Source organism: Bufo bufo, chromosome 8 (assembly GCF_905171765.1).
Source record: "Bufo bufo chromosome 8, aBufBuf1.1, whole genome shotgun sequence".
Classification (NCBI taxonomy): Eukaryota; Metazoa; Chordata; class Amphibia; order Anura; family Bufonidae; genus Bufo; species Bufo bufo.
The window spans coordinates 177,197,077-177,218,640 of NC_053396.1; the positions used below are offsets into that span (position 1 = coordinate 177,197,077).

Here is a 21,564-nt window from a genome sequence, read left to right on the forward strand (position 1 = left end):
TTATAACGACTTCGCCATTCCTTATGCGTATGGGTGTTTGTCGATTTTGTGGTACAATCCAAGCCGCTGTACTTGTCCTCTCCGGGACAATGTATATAGATTGCTAGCCGCTATTCTCAGAATGGTTAGTTGTCCATGACCAATCCCTTCCCATGTAGCGGTTCTTTTAATTTTTTTCTTGGTTATTCTGCCTTTCGTTGTCCTCTAGTGGTTCAGTTCCTGGTTCCTTGTGAGCCCATACCGGGTACTCCTTTCTGGAGTCCCTGTCCCCGTTCATGGACCACGCAGATTCTGTATGATCGTTGTTTGTAGAATCTTCCTCCTTAGATTGTTGGGAGTACTCTCCTTCTCCTCCCACGCCTCTCAGTCCAGTGTGTCCCTGCTGAGATTTCCTGGGCCTGCATCTCCATGATACTTCATTTGGCCGGAGTTCTCTGGTCTTGCGCTTTTCAGCGATATTTTGTTTTCAGAGGCTCGTTCCTCGTCTCCTGGTTGTGGGATGCAGGTCTTATCTTATCTTTTTTCCTGGCCTTTACTTGCAACCCCCTCCCTTTCCAAGGGTTGGCGGTTTCCCTTGGCGCCTTTGGGGTTTCAATCTTTCAATAGGGCGCTTATCTTCATCACCTGCCTTGCGGTGGGGGGAGTCCTGCTCACTTCATGTGAGCCTTGCTATGGCTTCTCTCACTCCAGGGGTGTCCCTGCTGAGATTTCCGGGGCCTGCATCTGGTCCCCTTTTTTCCCTGATACTTCTTTTGGCCAGAGTTTCTTTGGTCTTGCGCTTCTCAGCGATATTTTGTTTTCAGGGGCTCGTTCCTCGTCTCCTGATTTTGTGATGCCGGCCTCATCTTTTCTCTTTTCCTAGCATTTACTTACAACAACCCCTTCCCTTTACAAGGGTTGTCAGTTTCCGTTATCGTCTTTGGGGTTTTTTCCTTTCAATAGGGTGCTTATCTTCATCACCTGTTTTGCGCTGAGGGGAGACCTGCTCCCTTCACATGTGAGTCTTGCTATGGCTTCCCTCACTCGTTTGGCCTTCTATGAGTCCATGTTCCCTTGTTCCCCTGGCCTGTCAGGGGTTGACCTCAGGGTGTTTGTGCTTTTGCCTGAGTCAATTAGAATGTTGGGTAGCTCCACTACGTGGTGCTGTCCTACTTTCTCTCTCCAGCCTTGGCTGAGCTCGGTGTTTCCCTTTTGCCGCCTTCTTGCATTTGGGTCCTTCTCCCAGGCATTTGTCCTGGGGTGCGGGCAGTCTTCGCTGTTGCTTCATTGGGGTTTCTACCTTATTATGAGGCTTCTTGCCTATTCTGTGCTTTCCCCCTGTTGGGTCACATGGTTCTCCCGCACCTGTATGCCCAACCGGTGGCATGGCTGTCCTTTTCCCACCCTCGGGGACTGCTTTGGGACGTCCCATGGTGCTGTGTCCCCCAATGCCATGCACGAGAAAATTGGATTTTTTGTACTCACCGTAAAATCCTTTTCTCGTAGTAGGCATTGGGGGACACAGATCCCACCCTATGTTGTTTTACTTCCGCTTCTCCGGGCTGGTCTCTTGATCTTTCCCGGTACGGGAGTTGTTGGTTCCTTGCCTTTCTTCTCTCTCCTACTGCTTTTGGTACAAACTGAGCTTCCTAGTGTCTGTGGAGAGGGTATAGCCCAACGGGGAGGAGCCAACACTTTTTATGTCTAGTGTCGCCTCCTAGTGGTAGTTGGACATATACCCATGGTGCTGTGTCCCCCAATGCCTACTACGAGAAAAGGATTTTACGGTGAGTACAAAAAATCCAATTTTTCTAGTCCGCAATTGGGGCAAGAATAGGACATGTTCTTTTTTTTTTGCGAAACGGAAGTGCGTATCCCGCAAATGCGGACAGCACATTCCCGCCCCATTGAAAATGAACGGGTCCGCACCTGTTACGCAAAATTACAGAACGGATGCAGACGTGTGAATGGACCCCCAATAAGACCTCTCAGTGATCGTTGGTAGATGGCACCAGATCTATCACAGGGGCTCAGGCTGGATGATCCATGTGGTGCAGGGACGGACACTTTTCTCTGACTCTACCAACTATTGGCTTACTTTGAGACAGATTTTTACACCAGAAATGCGACACGAAATGGTTAATTTTAGGCGCTGTTCCCTTGTCAAGCCTATCTTTACGAGGTGGAGCAGAGAAATGAGTACATCTGGGCCAGTATCTAGTTTAAACCCAACAATTTCATTTCACCAGCCATTAATGGGGTTGAATAGCTTTTTATTCTCGTTGAGCTCGATCCCTGCCTGGAATATCAGTGGAAAATAAAATCCACGTATACTCCCCTTTTTTCCCCGCTGAGCCATTCTTTTTACAGGTCTTCCTGACCCTGTCAACTTACAAATGGAAGGGGTCACCCAGCAGCGATGTGCGGCATAGGGACATACCACCACAGAGGCCCGTCATTGACCTACTCCGTGAGGAAGTTCATGGAAGGTGACCAAGAGACCCGTTAACCATTCGCTGGCAGGTCCATTTATCCAATAAAACACTTAATTATAAAATAATACTCTTCTATATTCCACATTGTGAAAATACCACTGGCGCGCCCCTCATGCAATTTAGCATCATGTGTAATGTTTTGTAAAAAAAAAGTCTGCGGCAAAAAGTCTGACCTGAGCAGAGCCCGAGATGCACAAACCTTTAGGATAGACAGAGGTCGCACGTCGCTTCCGTCTACATGCACGTACCTTCACATATTCAACAAAAGTGATGACACCAAAAATATGTGCTGATTTGACATGCAAAGGATCATTTTCCGAACCCTTTAACAAGAGAAAAAAAAAAAGACCCCCAACCTCACCAAATGTGACAGTCAGAGGGCCCATAGACTAAAAGGGATAAAAATCTCCCAATAATGTAAACCAACAAAGCTACATATATAATGAGCACCAATGCTCGTACATACAGGCACCATATAGTATAAAATTGCGTAAAATAATAAACGCAATCCAATAAAGAACCACCAGACCGCATGCTAAATGAATTCACTTTATTAACAAATAGAACAACATAGAATAATGCATACAAAGAAAATACTGCAGGGAAAGGCGGCATCCACAGGGGAAATGGGTGTAAGCTACAATGCCCATGTGTAAACAGTTTAAAGTGCAAAGAATACCTCACAATTACGGCAGGAAAAAAAACATTACCTCCTCCAGGACTGCGCCATCCCTTAGGAAGCACAGTATGGGTAATGTATTGTATGGGTATTCTTTGCACTTTAAACTGTTTACACATGGGCATTATATGTGGGCATTGTAACTTACACCCAATTCCCCTGTGGATGCCGCCTTTCCCTGCAGTATTTTCTTTGTATGCATTATTCTATGTTATTCTATTTGTTAATAAAGTGAATTCATTTAGCATGCGGTCTGGTGGTTCTTTAATAGATTGCGTAAAGGGATAAAAAGCAGCTGGACCTGCGGGATGGCGTCTGAATACCCCGACTCTCAGATGTTATATCTGGGGAGGCTAGGCATGTTTCCCTTGGCGCTGCAGGGGAAATGTAGTACTACACGGTGGACATTAATTTGAATGTCTGTCTAATACATGGACAGTCTGGATCTAACAGAGAGGGCAACTCGTGCTTGCAAAAGGAGGTCCTGATCAGCGTGCCCCCTCTATGCATATAGTGACAGCCTATACAGAAGATAACGGAGGTCTTACCATCTCGCAGACACCCGATCCTATACATCATGGGCATCTTGATGACAAAAGCAAACAGGTCATCGATGAAGGTGTTCAGGGCTTTGTAGGTCAACATCCTCCATGGGAGGTGGGCAACTGACTTCATTTTATAGTTAATGAACAGCTGAGGAGTCATCGTGATAAATCCTGAAAAAAAATTAAAATTAATAAACTGTAAATGGTGTTGCTGTTTATGTATCTTTTCTGGCCATGATGTTCAGTGACAAAAAAGGGACCAGTTAAGGCTACTTTCACACTGGCGTTTCTGGGTCCGCTTGTGAGATCCGATCAGGGCTCTCACAAGCGGCCCAAAACGGATCAGTTCAGCCCCAATGCATTCTGAATGGATAAGGATCTGCTCAGAATGCATCAGTTTGCCTCCATTCCGCCCTGGAGGCTTGCAGCGTTTTGGTGTCCGCCTGACGATGCGGAGACAAACTGATCCGTCCTGACACACAATGTAAATCAATGGGGACAGATCCGTTTTCACTGACACAATATGGTGCAATTGAAAACAGATCCGCCACTCCCATTGACTGTCAGTGTAAGTCAAAACAGATCCGTTTGCATTATCATGAATAAAAAAAAAATAGAATTTTTATTTTTTTTCATGGTAATGCAAACAGATCCGTTCTGAACGGATACCAGCGTTTGCATTATAGGTGCGGATCCGTCTGTGCAGATACCAGACGGATCCGCTCCTAACGCAGGTGTGAAAGTAGCCTTACAGGACAGCAGTTTCCAAGCAATCTCCCCGTTACTTACCAAATGTGAGTAGGAAGCCATATAACATGCTCAGTACCCAGGAATACCAGCTCTTGTGCTCCATGTACAGCAAGCTGTATACTGCATAGCATCCCAGCAATGGGAAGAGGAGCCAGGACAGGTATCGGAACGCCATCTGAACACAGGAATCGTAAAAGCCATTAATACCCATGATCACATTAGAGTGCAGTCACAGCACCAGGCTCAATACGTTTTTCCAAACAAAGTGAATATATACAAGAAATATGTGACGTGATTGAGGCCTTTATCTTCGATGCGTCCCCAATGGTACATTTTGCTAGTTCCCATCAAGCCACTATAACACATACCTACCATAAGCATTTAATTAAAATGGTCCTCGGGGCTCAGCAGCTCAGTTTAACCCCTCAGGTGCCATGGTCAAAAGCGATCGCGACATCCAAGCGGTTAGATGGGGAGGGAAGTCCCTCTGTCCTCCAAATGGCAGAGTGTTCATGGCAGCAAGGGGCATCTACACTCTGTTATCTCAGTGCCAGCTTTATAATACAGCCAGCACGCCCACGACAGGTGGTGCAGGCACAGCTCCTGAGCCATCGCTGTGACGTACTATTACAGTACACACAGCGTAAACCCGCTGAAGTCCGGGAAGTTATGGTACATTACAGGGTTGTCTCATCTCAGACAATGGGGGCATATCGCTAGGTTTTTTTCTTTTATGATGCTAACAGTGTGGGATAGGGGCTGTTACAAATTCACAAACACTAATTCGTAACACTAATCGTTTTATCATTTGTTTCCCGTTAAATATTGTCTCTCGCCCATTCCATGGGTATAGCTTAGGCCATTACTAGGAGGAGACACTATGCAAATAAGAAAGAACAGCTCCTCCCCCACTGGCTATACCCCCATGATCCAACAGGAGGACCTCCGTTTTAGCTTAGTGTCGGATAAGGAGGTGACACTCCTGCAGGGTTGTCCCTGGTCTCTCAGTGGAGTGAGCGCCGGGGTCGCATGGCCGTCCCCGGCTACCTCCCTTTCCCCCCAGAAGATAAGTGGAACCGGGCTCTACCTGCAGCTCCGGTGGCCTACCAAATCCGGGGTCACCTAGTCCTGCCCTCTATCCAGTGCACTGCCACTCCTTGTGCCAGACGACTGAAGAGGTGACCCCCTGCTGGTCCGGAACAGAGGGTGAAGGCTGCAGGACTAAGATAAGTACACCGGCTCTCCTGCAAGCTCCCCTTCCCCCCGTGCTCACACTGACACGGTTCTTTAGGGCTTACCTGGGGATCTTGGAGGGCCGGCTGGTTGAGAGGGAGGAGGGATTCCTTCTTGTCCCCTGCACTCTGTCGGTGGGCGCCATTTTCAGAGCCGGGGTCTGCCTTTTTTCATGGCGATTTTTACCGCAAGTTTTTTTTGCGCGATCTGTGAAGTGACTGGGGGTGGAGCCTATCGCGTCAGCTCCGGCGCTTCCGCTTTGCCTCAGCTCCTCTCCACGCTTGACTGCTACTCCAGCTCCTCACAGGTCACGGTAGGTCAGATAGTGTTCCGCAAAGCTGTAGGAGGCCCTGACTCCGGAATTGCCGCCATTTTGCCAAGACCTGGGGCCCCCCAAAAATCTAAAGCCACACCTCAGGTCCCACTGGGATCCTGTAAGGTCTGCTGCTTGCCACTATCGGTTACAGGCTCCTGTGACTCTTGCCATGGTACAGGATCATCCACCTCCTCGCCCCCCCCCCCCCTATCAGGAGGGTATCGGAGCTGGCCGCCCTTTCCTCTAAAGAGCCCTTTTTGGTCTTCCACAAGGACAAGGTGGTACTGCGCCCTGTCCCTTCCTTTTTGCCCAAGGTGGTTTCTGCCTTCCACCTTAATGAGGACATAGTCCTGCCATCCTTTTGCCCCGCTCCGGCGAACCCCAAGGAGCGCGCTCTCCATTCTCTGGATGTTGTCCGTGCTTTACGGGTGTACCTGTCGGTTACTGCCCCATTTCACCGCTCGGACTCCCTTTTTGTGGTTCCCGAGGGGCCTCGTAAGGGTCTGGCGGCCTCAAAGGTCACTGGGGGCCTCCTGGGCTAGGCGCAATCGAGCCTCTACATCACAACTTTGTAAGGTCGTCCTTACATACCTTTACAAAGTTCTACCAGCTGCACTCTTTGGTGTCGGCTAGGGCGCAAGGTATTGCAGGCTGTGGTTCCTGTTTAACCGTTAGACGTTTTCCCTCTGGAGGTGCTGGTCTTCCCACCCTGCTCTAGGACGTCCCATTGTCTGTTTCCCCCAATGGAATGGGCGAGAAAAGGAGATTTTTTGTGAAACTCGCCTGTAAAATCTTTTTCTCGTCTTTTCCATTGGGGACACAGCTCCCACCCATTCTTGTCTGTTACAGGAGGGGTTGGTTCTATTCTATTGGGACCTTATGGTTAACGGCGGTATTCCTAGGTTCTGTTGTTCTTTGGTCTCCTTCTCCTACTGCTTTTGCACGCACTGAGGTCCTCCTGTTGGATCATGGGGGTATAGCCAGTGGAGGAGGAGCTGTTTTTTCTTATTTGCATAGTGTCTCCTCCTAGTAATGGCCTAAGCTATACCCATGGTCTGTGTCCCCCAATGGAAAAGACGAGAAAAAGATTTTACAGGTGAGTTTCACAAAAAATCTCCTTTTTTTAACATAGGATTTATGAAAACAGGTTTCCAAGCTGGACAACCCCTTGCCGTCCGAGTCTTCTTTATAATAAAAAAAACACCACATAAAGATAAACCAAAAGAAACCACCACTTACATCGTCATACACCTTTGTGGCCGACTCTACATACGTGGACTTATCCTTCACGGTCACTCTGGGGAAGATACCAGCCACTTTATTCTCTCTGTCCAACTGCATAAGAAAAGCAAAGGGTTAAAATGTTAAAGGGCCATTTGCACACAGCATACAGTGGACTAAGGTCATAATATTGAAGCACAAAAATTGCGTGAAGGGAATGAAACAGAAAACCCAGGGGAGGACACTTGAATGGTATAGTGACCTTACTATAGAAACAATCAGGCCTTATGGCAGTAAAAGGAAGAGATCGTCTATAGTTGTGTCTATACAATGGTCACTTGACTACAAGCTGGACTTTATGATCCTGCAACTGTAATAACCCCCTGAGGGATCCCTTATAGGTGAACGAGTCCTAAGGCTTAAAAGGAGTTTCCAGTATTTTTTTTTATTTATTTTTTTACTGTTGACCTCTGGATAGGTCATCAGTATCTGATCAGTAGGGCTCAGACACCCGGGACCCCCGCCAATCAGCTGCTTTGAGAAGGCTGCTGCTGCCATAGCACAGCGCTGTACATTGTACAGCGGTTGTGCTTGGTACTGTGCTCAGCCAGCCCCATTCACTTCTATGGGGCTGAGCTGCTCCCAGGCCATGTGACCGATGAATGTGTCGTCGCTGGCCTAGGAAAAGCGAAGACCACGACGCTCACCGGAACGCCAGTGCCTTCTCAAACATCCGATCGGCAGGGGTCCCGGGTGTTGGACCCCCACCGACCAGATACTGAGGACGTATCCTGAGAAAAGGCCACGAGTAGGAAAATCTCGGAAAACCCAAGATCTGAAACCTTGCTGGGGAACAGTGTGCAGTGATTGGATAACTCAACCATGCGACGTTCTGGAATTTTGTTTCCAATGACCCTGAGGCCTAGTTTATACAGAGGTCTGACGGGAATCAGTGGTACTGTGATAATGACCGTCCTTTAAAACAGACCTGTGAATTATGGGACAGTCCATGCATCTGCTGTACATTGACTATAAACCATAGAAGTGACGTCTTACCTTGACATCCATGACTTTAGTAATCTTCCAGAAATCAATCAGCAAACCAATGCCCACGCTGACCTGCACCACAAAGTTGGTTTCGTTGTCCAGGATATAAAGCAAGACCACAAGGGACTGAAATACACCGAAGATGACAGACCGGACAGAAAGACCCTCCAGAGACTGACGGCTGTTCCAGAACTGGATATCTGAGGGAAACACATGAAGTCAGGCTACAAGTGGGAAGATGAAGGCCGCGTCTCCTCGGATAAGGTCACGTACCATTCTTAAAAGCCAGAAACTCAAAGATACTGTGTACGATGGACACTGTGATGGTCAGGGCTAGGAGGTAGGGGTTTGTCTCTATAAGGGCCACCTGGAAAAAGACAGAGGATTACTGCAGATGGTAGATTTTCCTTTTAACCAGAGCACAACTAGAATAATTTCAGTCTTCAGGACCGGACACATTTTAAACCATTTTTCACACACATTAGTTTAATGGTTCCAACCTTCTTTGTTGGACTTCCAACAATTTTAATTTTTAGAAATTGGGTTGGAGAGTGGAATGGAATCACTTCGAGGTATTGGAGTCAGGTACACTAGGGAAAAATATTATAGGAAATAGAATATTGAATTCAATGGAGTACATATGGGTGGAAGTTAAAAAAATATTAGAGATTAAAAGGTTTTTTGCAGCACACACCTATTTGGAAAAATTTTAATTTAAAGGAAGTGCAATTGATTAGGATTTATATAGACTGGGGGGAAAAAAGGGGATGAAATATTTAGGTCAAGTCTTTGAGGAAGAGAAGCTGAAGGATTTCAATACACTGGTTAGGGAGTTTGGGATCCCCCAAAAGGATATCTATAAATATTTCCAGCTTAAGAATGCTTTGACGACAGCGGTGCATGTAGATCAATACAGAAAGGAACCATCAGATAGAATAGATAAATTTACCAACGGAGGAGAACAAAGAGGAATAGCCGCAAAAAGATACGGGATTTTGATGGAAAAAAAACGGATTACAATACTTGCTAGAGGAAAATGGGAAAAAGAACTTCAGTCTTTTACGGAAGAGAAATGGAAAGATGCTCTCAGAAGTTATACTATGGTGTCGGATAGGGGTTCACATAAGACAGTACAACCGCAATTATAACTGGGAACTTTTTTTCATTTTTTTTTTAGGATGGGTTATTTTTAGGGTTGAGTGAACCCGAACTGCAAAGTTCAGGTTCGTACCGAACTTTGCGAGTTCGGGTACCCGGACCTGAACTTTTTAACTGAAGTTTGGTTTCGGTGTTTTTATTATTTTCCATTATAACGGAAAAAAATTAGCATTAATACAGAATGCTAAATAAAATGGCCATTGAGGGGTTAAAAAACAAACAAAAAAAAACTCACCTCATCCACTTGATGGCACGGTGACATCATCGCAGGTCCTGCTGAATGAAGATAGAAGGATCTTCTATCTTCATTTAGCAGGTCCTGAAGAAAGAAGAGGATACCGGCTGCGCGATCAAGTGGATGAGGTGAGTTTTTATTATTTTTAACCCTCAATGGCCATTTTATTTAGTCTTCTGTCTTAAGAATGCTATTATTTTCCGTTATAACGGAAAATAATAAAGTGAAGTTCGGGTCCCCATTGATTTTAATGGCGTCCGGGTTCAGGTTAAGTGTCCGGGTCCCGAACTTTACCAGGTTCGCTCATCCCTAGTTATTTTTTGTGTATTGCTTTTAATTTTTTATTTTTTTTTACACCCTGTCTGTCTAAGGCACTCCAGCTCCAGTTACAGGGGAAATCTGACAAGTTACAGCAACAGTCGTCACTGTTAGACCCAGGATCAGCCTCCTGGCATCGGCATCCCTGCAATCATGCGACCAGTTACAGGACCACTGGGACCAGTAGAGGCAAGCGCTGCTGTCCCTATTCTATATAGCGCTTATTGACTGGTGTGTATGAGACAACAGAAAAGACAGGGAAGTGGTGAAAATCCCTGTTGTCTTCCATTTAGGGTACCTACACATGCTGCAGAATATGAATTGTTTTTGTGCGCGGAAAAGCCGCATCGTGGTACAGTACCAGCAAAGTGTATGAGATTGAACAAATCTTATGTACACCGCTCGGATTTAGAAATCCGCAGCATGTCAATTACATTTGTCGTTTTCTAATGAAGGGTGAGATATGCTGCTTCAAATCTGCAGAAAATACCGCTATTAGAAATGGCATCCAAACCACACGGAAAGTCGTGCAGATCTTCTGCCCGATTACCTGCGCCTTTGTGCAGGTATCCTTAAAGAGGACCTTTCACCGAATCTTACCCTATGAACTAACTATACAGACATGTGGAGCGGCACCCGGGGATCTCACTGCACTTACTATTATCCCCGGGCGCCGCTCCGTTCTCCTGCTATGTCCTCCGGTATTTCCGTTCCCTAAGTTATGGTAGGCGGAGTCTGCCCTAGCGCTGGCCAATCGCATTGCAGAGCTCACAGCCTGGGAGAAAATAACCTCCCAGGCTGTGAGCTCTGCGCTGCGATTGGCCAGCGCTAGGGCAGACTCCGCCTACCATAACTTAGGGACTGGTATCTCCGCCTACTATAACTTAGTGAGCGGAGATACCGGAGGGCATAGCGGGAGAACGGAGCGGCGCCCGGGGATAATAGTAAGTGCAGTGAGATCCCCGGGCGCCGCTCTACATATCTGTATAGTTAGTTCATAGGGTAAGAATCGGTGAAAGGTCCTCTTTAAGGACCAGAGCAGCTTATGGCTGCAGGGGACCAATCATCAGTAAACTGCTTAAATCCGGATCTGAAAATATAATATGGCATGGACTTTAGGGACCTGGTCCTTAAACAGTTAAAGGGACAGAAAGCCCTGAAAATGAATGAGTAGGGAGAAAAAATAAAAATCAAATCTGCCACTTATAGCAAAAAAACGAGTACAAAAGGATATTCATGAACACTGCTCGATTGTGGAAATCTGCAGGCGGGAAATGCAGTATTCGGGTACCTGAGTAAACCATGGTATGCCCTAAACTGCCCCGGCGGAGTTCCCATATTGAGTGGTCCAGTTGCAAAGGCAACCATAGGAAGTCCTCTGTCACACATGCAGATCATACGATGGACGCTCCTGTAGAGATAGCTTTGGGCAGCAACTGGACAACCCTGACTGTACTTCCTCTGCAAATTTCCGTATTCCAGACTATCACTTTAAGATCAGGGACCTTGCAGTGATGCACATCTTATTTTTGGTTGCAGGGAACTTAACAGAGAAAGGATACTCACCTTAATGGAATCCTGCTCCTCATCGGACTGCTCATACAAGTCTTCTCCAAGGAAGCTCCAGGGGCTACGTGAGCTCTGAGCTGCATAAAGCTGCCACCGCCACAAGGACAGAGGACAAAACGTCAGCCGTAAGGGCAAGCTGGTTACGCTGATGTTCACCGGCATGTAGTCCTTCTGTAGGTTCCAGTAGTCATTGAAGTACACTATAGGATAGTAATCACCGCTGGCGGCATCAAACTTCACATCTGCGGAGGAGACAAAACTGTTTTTTTGTGCATGTAGCGTACCCAAGCTATTATAGACAGGATGGCCACCATTATCTTAACTAGATTACGGGGGGCATACGGGACCAGTGGGCACTCGCCATTAAAGTCAATGGGAGATGACTGTACTCTACTTACATTGGTCAAGAGGAGGCGGGACGCTGCCCTGCACCCATGGAGTGTGGTCATCAACAATATTAATGGTCAAATTTGGATGCCAGTGAGAGATGATCTCTATAGGACCAAAATCCTCGGCTCTCTGAAACAAGAAGACAGAGTAAGTGTCTCTCCATAAAAGCCACAAAGAGACCGCCATCTGAGTGCCGCCCACCTTAATTATCTCCGGATCAACTTCGGTTTCTCCCGTCAAGAGGTTCTTGGTCTTGAGGAATCGTTTGCGTTTGAATTTATTAAGCACTGAAAGAGAGAGAGGGCTCGTGAGCGTCCAGAAAAATCAGTCAAGAAAGGGTTGAACAGAGAAATGTACAGACCGGGAAAGGGACGGAACAAGACGAGCGAGACAGAAAAATGAATCCTTACTACGGGATGTGTAGACTGTGGCCAGCCGCCGATGTACACTCTTCCGGGTGGGATCTGGGTGGAAGCCACTCTTAGTCAGGTATACATGGATGTAGAAGGAGCCGTTGTTCTGGACTGCCTATAACCAAATACAATTCCGTTATCACAAAACATTCAACAAAAATCAACATAAGTTATCAAAACTAAGTGGATTAGTTGCCCTTGGCACCCACCCTTTGGAAAACGACAGGTGGAAGGTAAATGATTGTCATGGGCAATTGCACCACTGTTAGGCCTCATGCACACAACCGTGGATAGGCCTCATGCACATGTGGATAGTCTGATGCGGATCGCAGACCCCATTCAAGTGAATGGGTCAGACGGCGGGCACAGGGTCGGTGCCCATACACTGCGGACCGCAGAATGGGCACGGCCAGCACACGGTCGCGTACATTAAGCATTAGTTTGAGCATTGGGATATCTCTCCTCCAACACAGGTTGGTGATGATCAGTGGCGTACATATAGAAGGGCCCCATAGCACGGATCAAACCATGCCCCCCCCCCCACACAGGACAGAAGGGTTTACATCTAAACCCCTTTCAATGACCCTTGGGCCATTTTTCCACTGCCTCAATTGCTAAAAGTTGTTCCTTTAGAGGGCAGAGTCCTGACCAAGTTTTCACCCCCAGTAGAAGAGGAGGAGATGATCCCAACTAAGACTGGGCCCCCTCTTGCCCTGGGCCCCATAGCAGTTGCATGGTCTGCCATTATGGTAGCAGTTGATGCTATACAAGATGCCAACCTTCCTTTAATTTGTTCCCAAACCATAAGGCTTTGTTTGAATCTGGCCTACAGACTATTTGCTGCCATCTTAAAAAGCAGCAACTCTGCATGTATTCTTCATTAAGAATGCCATACGATTTCATGTCTGCAGTTGCTATGCAAACGAATGCGTCTCCATGGTAACAGACAACAATCCATGTATAGTCTGATACTGCAGTCATACTCCCTTCTGTTTGCTCCCTACTTATTTCTAACACACAACTGGTATATCAGCAGTGGACAGATACAAGAGAGGAATACTACAGGATCAGACTACACAGGGTTTGTTTGTAGTCTGTTACCATGGAGATGAACAGGTCTGTATAGCCATGGAAGACACAAAACAGTTCTAGATGTATTGGAGGTAAACATATAGACATCACCTTTAAATAAAAAATACATTTTGTCATGACTGTGCTCTACTTATATTGGTCAAGAGGAGGCGGGACGCTGCCCTGCACCCATGGAGTGTGGTCATCAACAATACTAATGGTCAAATTAAAAAAAGTTAAAAACTAGTACTGGTGGATGACGAACACTATGTAAGATTCAGATGCCACAAGTTGTCGTCCAGCTTTTCTACAGCCCTGACATGCTAGTCAGGATAAGCAGCTGCCAGACATGTTTGGTGCCACTTATCTCAGGGGGGCACAATAGGATTAGGCACGATGATTTGTTGCTATGGGCACCAAGGCCAGTTTTTCTATTAGACAGTTTTGATAAAAGTTGCCCGTTCTTCGCAGTGTATTGCGCTGGCATTATAGAACTAGGAAGCGATAAATGATTCTATATTTCAGATGTCCAAAAGCAAGGCTGGACCCGCTCTTCATCCTCGCTGCGAGGGCTGTGACCTGCCCTTCACCATCAGGGACTTGGACTCCACTGGCAGTCTCCGCATATGCGGCAGGGGTACTCACGTATCTGGTTAGGGCTTCATATTGCTTAGAATGTGCTTACAATGCACGTTCCTAAGAGAAGCGTATTAATGCACAGCTGGAGCCTCTGCTTCAACCCGTGATACAAGGGGCACAGGCCTATAACAGCCGGGCGATTACACAACGCATTCCTTATGTTCTTTGCATTACTTAAGTGAAAGCCAGACTGGGTCATTTGTAAGAGGTTAAAAATCTGCAGACTCAAATTAGCTTAAAGAGGTCCTCCGAAATTTTTGAACTGATGACCTAGCCTCTGGGTAGGTCATCAGTATCTGATCAGTGGGTGTCCGACACCCGGGACCCCCGCTGATCAGCTGTTTGAGAAGGGAGTGGAGCCGTGGCCTCCTCCCGGCTTTTCCTAGGCCAGTGACGTCATGGTCATATGATCTAGGTGCAGCTGAGCCCCATAAAAGTGAATGGGCCTGAGTGCGATACCAAAAGGAGCTGTGCTTGGTAAGCTGAGCGAAGGCAGTGACGCTACTGTGAGCAATGGCACCTTCTCGAACAGTTGATTGGCGGGGGTCCTGGGTGTCAGACCCCCACCAATCGGATACCAATGACCAATCCGGGTGTTAGGTCATCAGTTTTAGGTGGTTTTCTGAGATTTTTATATTGATGGTAGGACAGATCAGGAGTAGCTCCAGAGCCTGAACTACACATCTCGGTCCATCGTGTAGTGGACGGGGCTGGTTACTGCACCGCTGCTTCCACCGAAGTGAATGTAAACAGCACAGAGGTAACAAGCGTCGCCCACTACAAAACGGATGCAGCCGTGTAGACCCCTTCCTATCTGATACTTATGTCCGATCCTGAGGAAAATATTAATCCAGGAGAACACCTTTTAATGAAGCTTAAACAAAAAGTAAATTCCATCTAGAAACAGCGCCACTCTTCTCCCATGGTTGTGAGCAGTATTGCGATTCAGCTCAATCCAAGGGGTGTAGCTGTTACAACACACACTGTCTATGGTCAAAAGAGGCGGCGGATCTGACCACCACCTTCTTCTCATACAGCCCTTTTAAGAGTAACCAGTGGAGGGTTTTGGGAAATATCCAAAAGCTGCAATGTAGATTTAGTCAGGACCCAATGAAGCTTACATATTCGGTAAGTGCAACAAAAATTCCTTACCTCTGGAATATTGATTTCGGAGTAGTGTTCATAGCAGCCATCTCCATTTTCACCGCTGCTCCAGTCCCCATACACCAGATCTCGCTGCTCCCAGAACAGGGCAGTAGAGGTGTTAAAATCTGTGAAATGTTCCTTCTCTGAAAGGAACACATAGAGGTCCTGCCGAAAACACAATGGGGGAGATATATCATCAGGAGAAGTTGTAAAGACAGTTTTTGCAGGAACCTGTGTTGCCAAAATTTGCACCAAGTTATTAAATGTTGCAAGATGTTGTGGTGCATTTAAAGGGGTTGTCTCACTTCCGCAAATGGCATTTATCATGTAGAGAAAGTTACTAAAAGGCACTTACTAATGTATTGTGATTGTCCATATTGCCTCCATTGCTGGCTTCATTCATTTTTCCATCACATTATACACTGCTTATATTCACGGGTTACGACCACCGCTGTAGCACAGATATGAGGTGGCCGGGATGGGAGCTACTGTGTATGCATGACTGTGAGCTCCCACAGTCCTGGCCACCGGGGAGGCCGCTGCTTTTTCCTATAGTGTGCAAGCACGACCACCGTTGCTGGATTGCAGGGTGGTCGTAACTCCTGGAAACGAGCAGTGTATAATGCAATTTTAAAAAAGGAGTCAAGAGACAACCACTTCAAAAGGGTTTTTAAAAGATTTTTTTACAGATGACCTATCCTCAGGATGGTGCTGCTGTAGAATCGCCAGTACAATGTAGTAGTGGTGCCGCTCCCTGCAGTAGTAGAGCGGTACACTGTAGTAGTGGTGCCGCTCCCTGCAGTAGTAGAGCGGTACACTGTAGTGGTGGTGCCGCTCCCTGCAGTAGTAGAGCGGTACACTGTAGTGGTGGTGCCGCTCCCTGCAGTAGTAGAGCGGTACACTGTAGTGGTGGTGCCGCTCCCTGCAGTAGTAGAGCGGTACACTGTAGTGGTGGTGCCGCTCCCTGCAGTAGTAGAGCGGTACACTGTAGTGGTGGTGCCGCTCCCTGCAGTAGTAGAGCGGTACACTGTAGTACTGGTGCCGCTCCCTGCAGTAGTAGAGCGGTACACTGTAGTGGTGGTGCCGCTCCCTGCAGTAGTAGAGCGGTACACTGTAGTGGTGGTGCCGCTCCCTGCAGTAGTAGAGCGGTACACTGTAGTGGTGGTGCCGCTCCCTGCAGTAGTAGAGCGGTACACTGTAGTAGTGGTGCCGCTCCCTGCAGTAGTAGAGCGGTACACTGTAGTAGTGGTGCCGCTCCCTGCAGTAGTAGAGCGGTACACTGTAGTACTGGTGCCGCTCCCTGCAGTAGTAGAGCGGTACACTGTAGTACTGGTGCCGCTCCCTGCAGTAGCAGAGCGGTACACTGTAGTGGTGGTGCCGCTCCCTGCAGTAGCAGGGCGGTACACTGTAGTAGTGGTGCCGCTCCCTGCAGTAGCAGAGCGGTACACTGTAGTAGTGGTGGTGCCGCTCCCTGCAGTAGCAGAGCGGTACACTGTAGTGGTGGTGCCGCTCCCTGCAGTAGCAGGGCGGTACACTGTAGTGGTGGTGCCGCTCCCTGCAGTAGCAGGGCGGTACACTGTAGTGGTGGTGCCGCTCCCTGCAGTAGTAAAGCGGTACACTGTAGTGGTGGTGCCGCTCCCTGCAGTAGTAGAGCGGTACACTGTAGTGGTGGTGCCGCTCCCTGCAGTAGTAGAGCGGTACACTGTAGTAGTGGTGCCGCTCCCTTCTGTAGTAGAGCGGTACACTGTAGTAGTGGTGCCGCTCCCTGCAGTAGTAGAGCGGTACACTGTAGTAGTGGTGCCGCTCCCTGCAGTAGTAGAGCGGTACACTGTAGTGGTGGTGCCGCTCCCTGCAGTAGTAAAGCGGTACACTGTAGTAGTGGTGCCGCTCCCTGCAGTAGTAGAGCGGTACACTGTAGTACTGGTGCCGCTCCCTGCAGTAGTAGAGCGGTACACTGTAGTACTGGTGCCGCTCCCTGCAGTAGTAGTGCAGTACACTGTAGTGGTGGTGGTGCCGCTCCCTGCAGTAGTAAAGCGGTACACTGTAGTGGTGGTGGTGCCGCTCCCTGCAGTAGTAAAGCGGTACACTGTAGTAGTGGTGCCGCTCCCTTCTGTAGCAGCACAGTACACTGTAGTACTGGTGCCGCTCCCTGCAGTAGTAGTGCAGTACACTGTAGTGGTGGTGGTGCCGCTCCCTGCAGTAGTAAAGCGGTACACTGTAGTGGTGGTGGTGCCGCTCCCTGCAGTAGTAAAGCGGTACACTGTAGTGGTGATGCTGCTCCCTGCAGTAATAAAGCGGTACACTGTAGTAGTGGTGCCGCTCCCTTCTGTAGCAGCACAGTACACTGTAGTACTGGTGCCGCTCCCTGCAGTAGTAGCGTAGTAGATTGTAGTACTAGTGCCGCTCCCTGCAGTAGTAGCGCAGTACACTGTAGTACTGGTGCCGCTCCCTGTAGTAGCAGCGTAGTAGATTGTAGTACTGGTGCCGCTCCCTGCAGTAGTAAAGCGGTACACTGTAGTAGTGGTGATGCTGCTCCCTGAAGTAGTAGCGCAGTACACTGTAGTACTGGTGCCGCTCCCTGCAGTAGTAGCATAGTAGATTGTAGTACTGGTGCCGCTCCCTGCAGTAGTAGAGCGGTACACTGTAGTGGTGATGCTGCTCCCTGAAGTAGTAGCGCAGTACATTGTAGTACTGGTGCCGCTCCCTGCAGTAGTAGCGTAGTAGATTGTAGTACTGGTGCCGCTCCCTGCAGTAGTAGCGCAGTACACTGTAGTACTGGTGCCGCTCCCTGCAGTAGTAGCGCAGTACACTGTAGTACTGGTGCCGCTCCCTGCAGTAGTAGCGCAGTACACTGTAGTTCTGGTGCCGCTCCCTGCAGTAGTAGCGCAGTACACTGTAGTACTGGTGCCGCTCCCTGCAGTAGAATATAAACTATATAAAATCATACCATTAATGTCTCTTTAGGGAAAAGGTTGCGGCTGGGGGGTCGTGGAATCCCAGCAGATGTGGTTTGGTCCTGGGGAGCGGAGCCTCTGCGGAACCAGCTGCTGATGGCCCATATGATAAAGATCCTGTAAAAGAAAAAAATATGAGAGAATCTGTCAAAACACATTCCTGTCACTTAAGAGGGTTTTCTGAGATTTTTTATTTTTTACTGATGACCTATCCTCAGGATAGATCAGTATCTGATCGGTGGGGGTCCGACACTAGGGACCCCCGCCGATCAGCTGTTTTGAGAAGGCACCGGCTCTCCTCTTGCAGCTCGCCAAGCACATCGCTGTACGTTGTATAGCGGCTGTGCTTAGTAGCGCGCTCAGCACCATTCACTTGAACTGAGCTGCTCCTAGGCCACATGAATGTGTTGTCAATGGCCTAGGAAAAGCTGAGAGAAGGCCGTGGTGCCACCACGAGAGCCACTGTCTTCTCAGCTGATCGGCAGGGGTCCAGGGTGTCAGACCCCCACCGATCAGATACTGAGGACCTATCCAGAGGACAGGTCTTCAATATATAAATCTTGGAACACCCTTTTAAGCTTTGACACTGTTTCGTGTATGTACCATGAACCTTTCCTTTAGTTTCGAAGCTATTACAACTTACACCTTAGTATTATATAATTATATTAAACCATTCACCACTTTGGGTGCAGGATGCTCTATGCTCTTTTTGTTCAGCGAGAACAAGCATTTATACTGAAAATGCTTCCACCTACTGGTCACACATGGTAATGCACCAAGGTGTACTCTGACCGGTATATGCAGTAAGGGTATCTGAACACAGCCGTGCAGTATATGCGGATTCCGCACCAAAAAACACATGTGCTACTTGCGGATTTTGATGCGGATTTGCCCTGGATCTTACCCGGTGTATTGCAAAGGGTGTAATCTGCACAAACAATTGACATGCTTCCAAAACAGCACAGCAGCTCAATTTCTGCACCATGTGGATGAGATTTTTGAAAATTTCACAAACTTAGTTGCTACTGTACCATGCTGTGGATTTTCTGCATGTAATACACATCGTGTGCATACGCTCTTATAGATTTCATATTGGAGGAAACACAGGGTCCTCTATAACATGCCTCATTAGGTCTACGCCAGTGGACAACCCACCACCTCATACCACCTGAGGGTCCGACATGAAGCCTGCACTGTACTCAAAGTGCATTTCTACTACTAATTGGGAAAAGTCATCTGGCACATTTTTTCTAATCTAGGTGATCTCTTGGGCAATGAGCCCTAGGGAGGCGCTAGTCTGAACGCAGTGCTTGCTTCCAGCCAGATCCCAAAGAATCATTAATACTGTCATATAGAGAGTTCTGACAGGGGGCAGATCCTTGAAGATCATTGTACAGAAGGGGGTGGTAATACTAAAATATAGCACCAATATCAAACCAGTCATTTAGGCATGATGGGGGGGGGGGTTTGTTATATCCTGTTACTACAGAAGGAGGCCTCAATGGTTTGGACACTCACAGCATGCATTCCTGATGCCACACTTTGCCACTATTGCCATTAAAGGGGTTCTCCAGGAATTTAGTGTGGGTGGTCAATATCAGATCGGTGGGGTCTGACTCCCTACACCTCAGCCGAGAAGACCTTGTAGAGTTCAGTCCCATTCAAGTGAGAAGCTGCAATACCAAACATGGCCACTGTACAATGTGGCGCTGTGTATTTGTTAGTTATAACCTCCCTTCTGATCCTCAGCTGTGTCATGTGACCAGCATTTTGACTCTCCAAATAACACAGCATCTTATGTGTGGACTGGAAGCCAGTTTCTCTACGTATTCCTATGGGAGCGTCACGGTCAGTCTCACAGGAAGGACTAGAGAAGTAGCTGACTTACTGTCCTGTGTCAGTTGGAGATGAGAGTGCTGGTCACATGACACAGCTGAGGATCAGAAGGGAGGTTATAACTCACAAATACAGACACTGGTAAGAAGATTACCTTCACTACAGATTACATCATGTACCTTTCTAACAGGTCAGAGAATAATAGTTTTTTGTAGGAATGCTACTTTAAAGGGGTTGTCCCATCTTAGACAATGGGGGCACATCGCTAGGATATGCCCCCATTGTCTGATAGGTGCGGGTCCCACCGAAGGAACCCACACCTAAATCGAGAACGGAGCAGGGAGCGCTGTGGCTGGAGGACCCCAGATTTCCCAGGGTCCGTCCACCACCAAACGCTAATCCCCGCAGCGCGCTCTACTTCACTTTCGGGGCTCCTTTCTCGATATAGGTGTGGGTCCCAGCGGTGGCATATCCTAGCAATATGCCCCCATTGTCTGAGATGAGAAAACCCCTTTAAGATGGTTTTGCACACAGAATTTTTTAACAGCAGTTTAGCTTTGTGGCCGGAATTACTTCCAAGTTTAGAGCAATATAAAAAGCACCATCTACAATGCGCACAAACAAAGCACAGTCCAGATATGGTATTTTCAACAATTTTTCCACAGGAAACAAATGAATGGAAAAATTATACTATATAAAAAAGGCTATTAAACATAGTTGCTGCAAAAAAATAAATAAATAAAAAAAAGCAGGAGTTTTAAAATCAGGCATTTTTTCCCACAAATTTTAAAATGCCAGTAAATAATGCTGTGTGAAGGAGCCTTAATGGCAGGTATGAAGAGAGCACTTACCTGAAGAGGACCCCTTTAATCACCTGCCATGCGTTGGGGGGTGGCGGCTGCTGCGGTGCATTCTGTTGGTCAGGAGCGATGGCTGCTTCAGTCCCGACAGAGCCATTGAGGCTGGCCTGTGATAAAAACAGCAGATATTCAGGAATCTGGTCAAGCAAGATGAGGGATGGCAAGTAGAACAGAATGTAGAGAGGCAAGTGTATGTTCACAGCGTTAAAGATAGGGGATAACATAGGCGGATGGTGGTACAGGATAGGGGATAACTATTAGATTAGTGTGGACCCCCAACTATCACAATAATGGGCGTCCCGTGGCAGGTTATGGGGGTGCCCTGCGCTCCATTCATCTCTAGGGGAGTTCCGGAAGCGGTTGAGCACAGTTCTTGCCGTAGAGATGAATAGGGCACCAGTGCCCAACCTGCCCCTCTGTCCATTTCAGGGGTCCCCATTCTCGTGAAGTATGGCGGACCTAGCAGTGTGGGAGAACTTGTCCCAACCGGAATCAGTCAGTCACTAAATGTCTGCCTCCAAAATCCGTGCGATTTCAAATACGATTCCGGACATGGATTTTTTGGCATTCGTTTCATAAGGAATTTCAGGTGCTGCTTCCACCCCAATTAATTACGGAGCGGATTCCCACCAACATCAACAATGAGGCGTTTTCCACACGGATTCCACAGCAGAAAGCGTCCATACACCGTCAATAATGGTCAGCCGTCA

At 47.7% G+C, this 21,564-nt stretch overlaps 1 protein-coding gene across 1 annotated transcript in view; it reads right to left on the reverse strand.

The window, feature by feature from the left end:
- The window catches only part of CLPTM1 (CLPTM1 regulator of GABA type A receptor forward trafficking), a 45,395-nt gene that overhangs the window by 5,923 nt on the left and 17,908 nt on the right, over positions 1 to 21,564 (reverse strand). Inside the window, exons 2-13 of the mRNA XM_040442414.1 lie at positions 20,846 to 20,961; positions 18,152 to 18,275; positions 15,211 to 15,369; positions 12,346 to 12,463; positions 12,137 to 12,222; positions 11,944 to 12,064; positions 11,543 to 11,787; positions 8,539 to 8,632; positions 8,275 to 8,465; positions 7,237 to 7,332; positions 4,488 to 4,623; positions 3,702 to 3,869 (exon numbers count right to left, since the gene is read on the reverse strand). Coding sequence (XP_040298348.1) covers positions 3,702 to 3,869; positions 4,488 to 4,623; positions 7,237 to 7,332; positions 8,275 to 8,465; positions 8,539 to 8,632; positions 11,543 to 11,787; positions 11,944 to 12,064; positions 12,137 to 12,222; positions 12,346 to 12,463; positions 15,211 to 15,369; positions 18,152 to 18,275; positions 20,846 to 20,961 — 1,654 coding nt within the window. The remainder of the gene's footprint in view (positions 1 to 3,701; positions 3,870 to 4,487; positions 4,624 to 7,236; positions 7,333 to 8,274; positions 8,466 to 8,538; positions 8,633 to 11,542; positions 11,788 to 11,943; positions 12,065 to 12,136; positions 12,223 to 12,345; positions 12,464 to 15,210; positions 15,370 to 18,151; positions 18,276 to 20,845; positions 20,962 to 21,564) is intronic.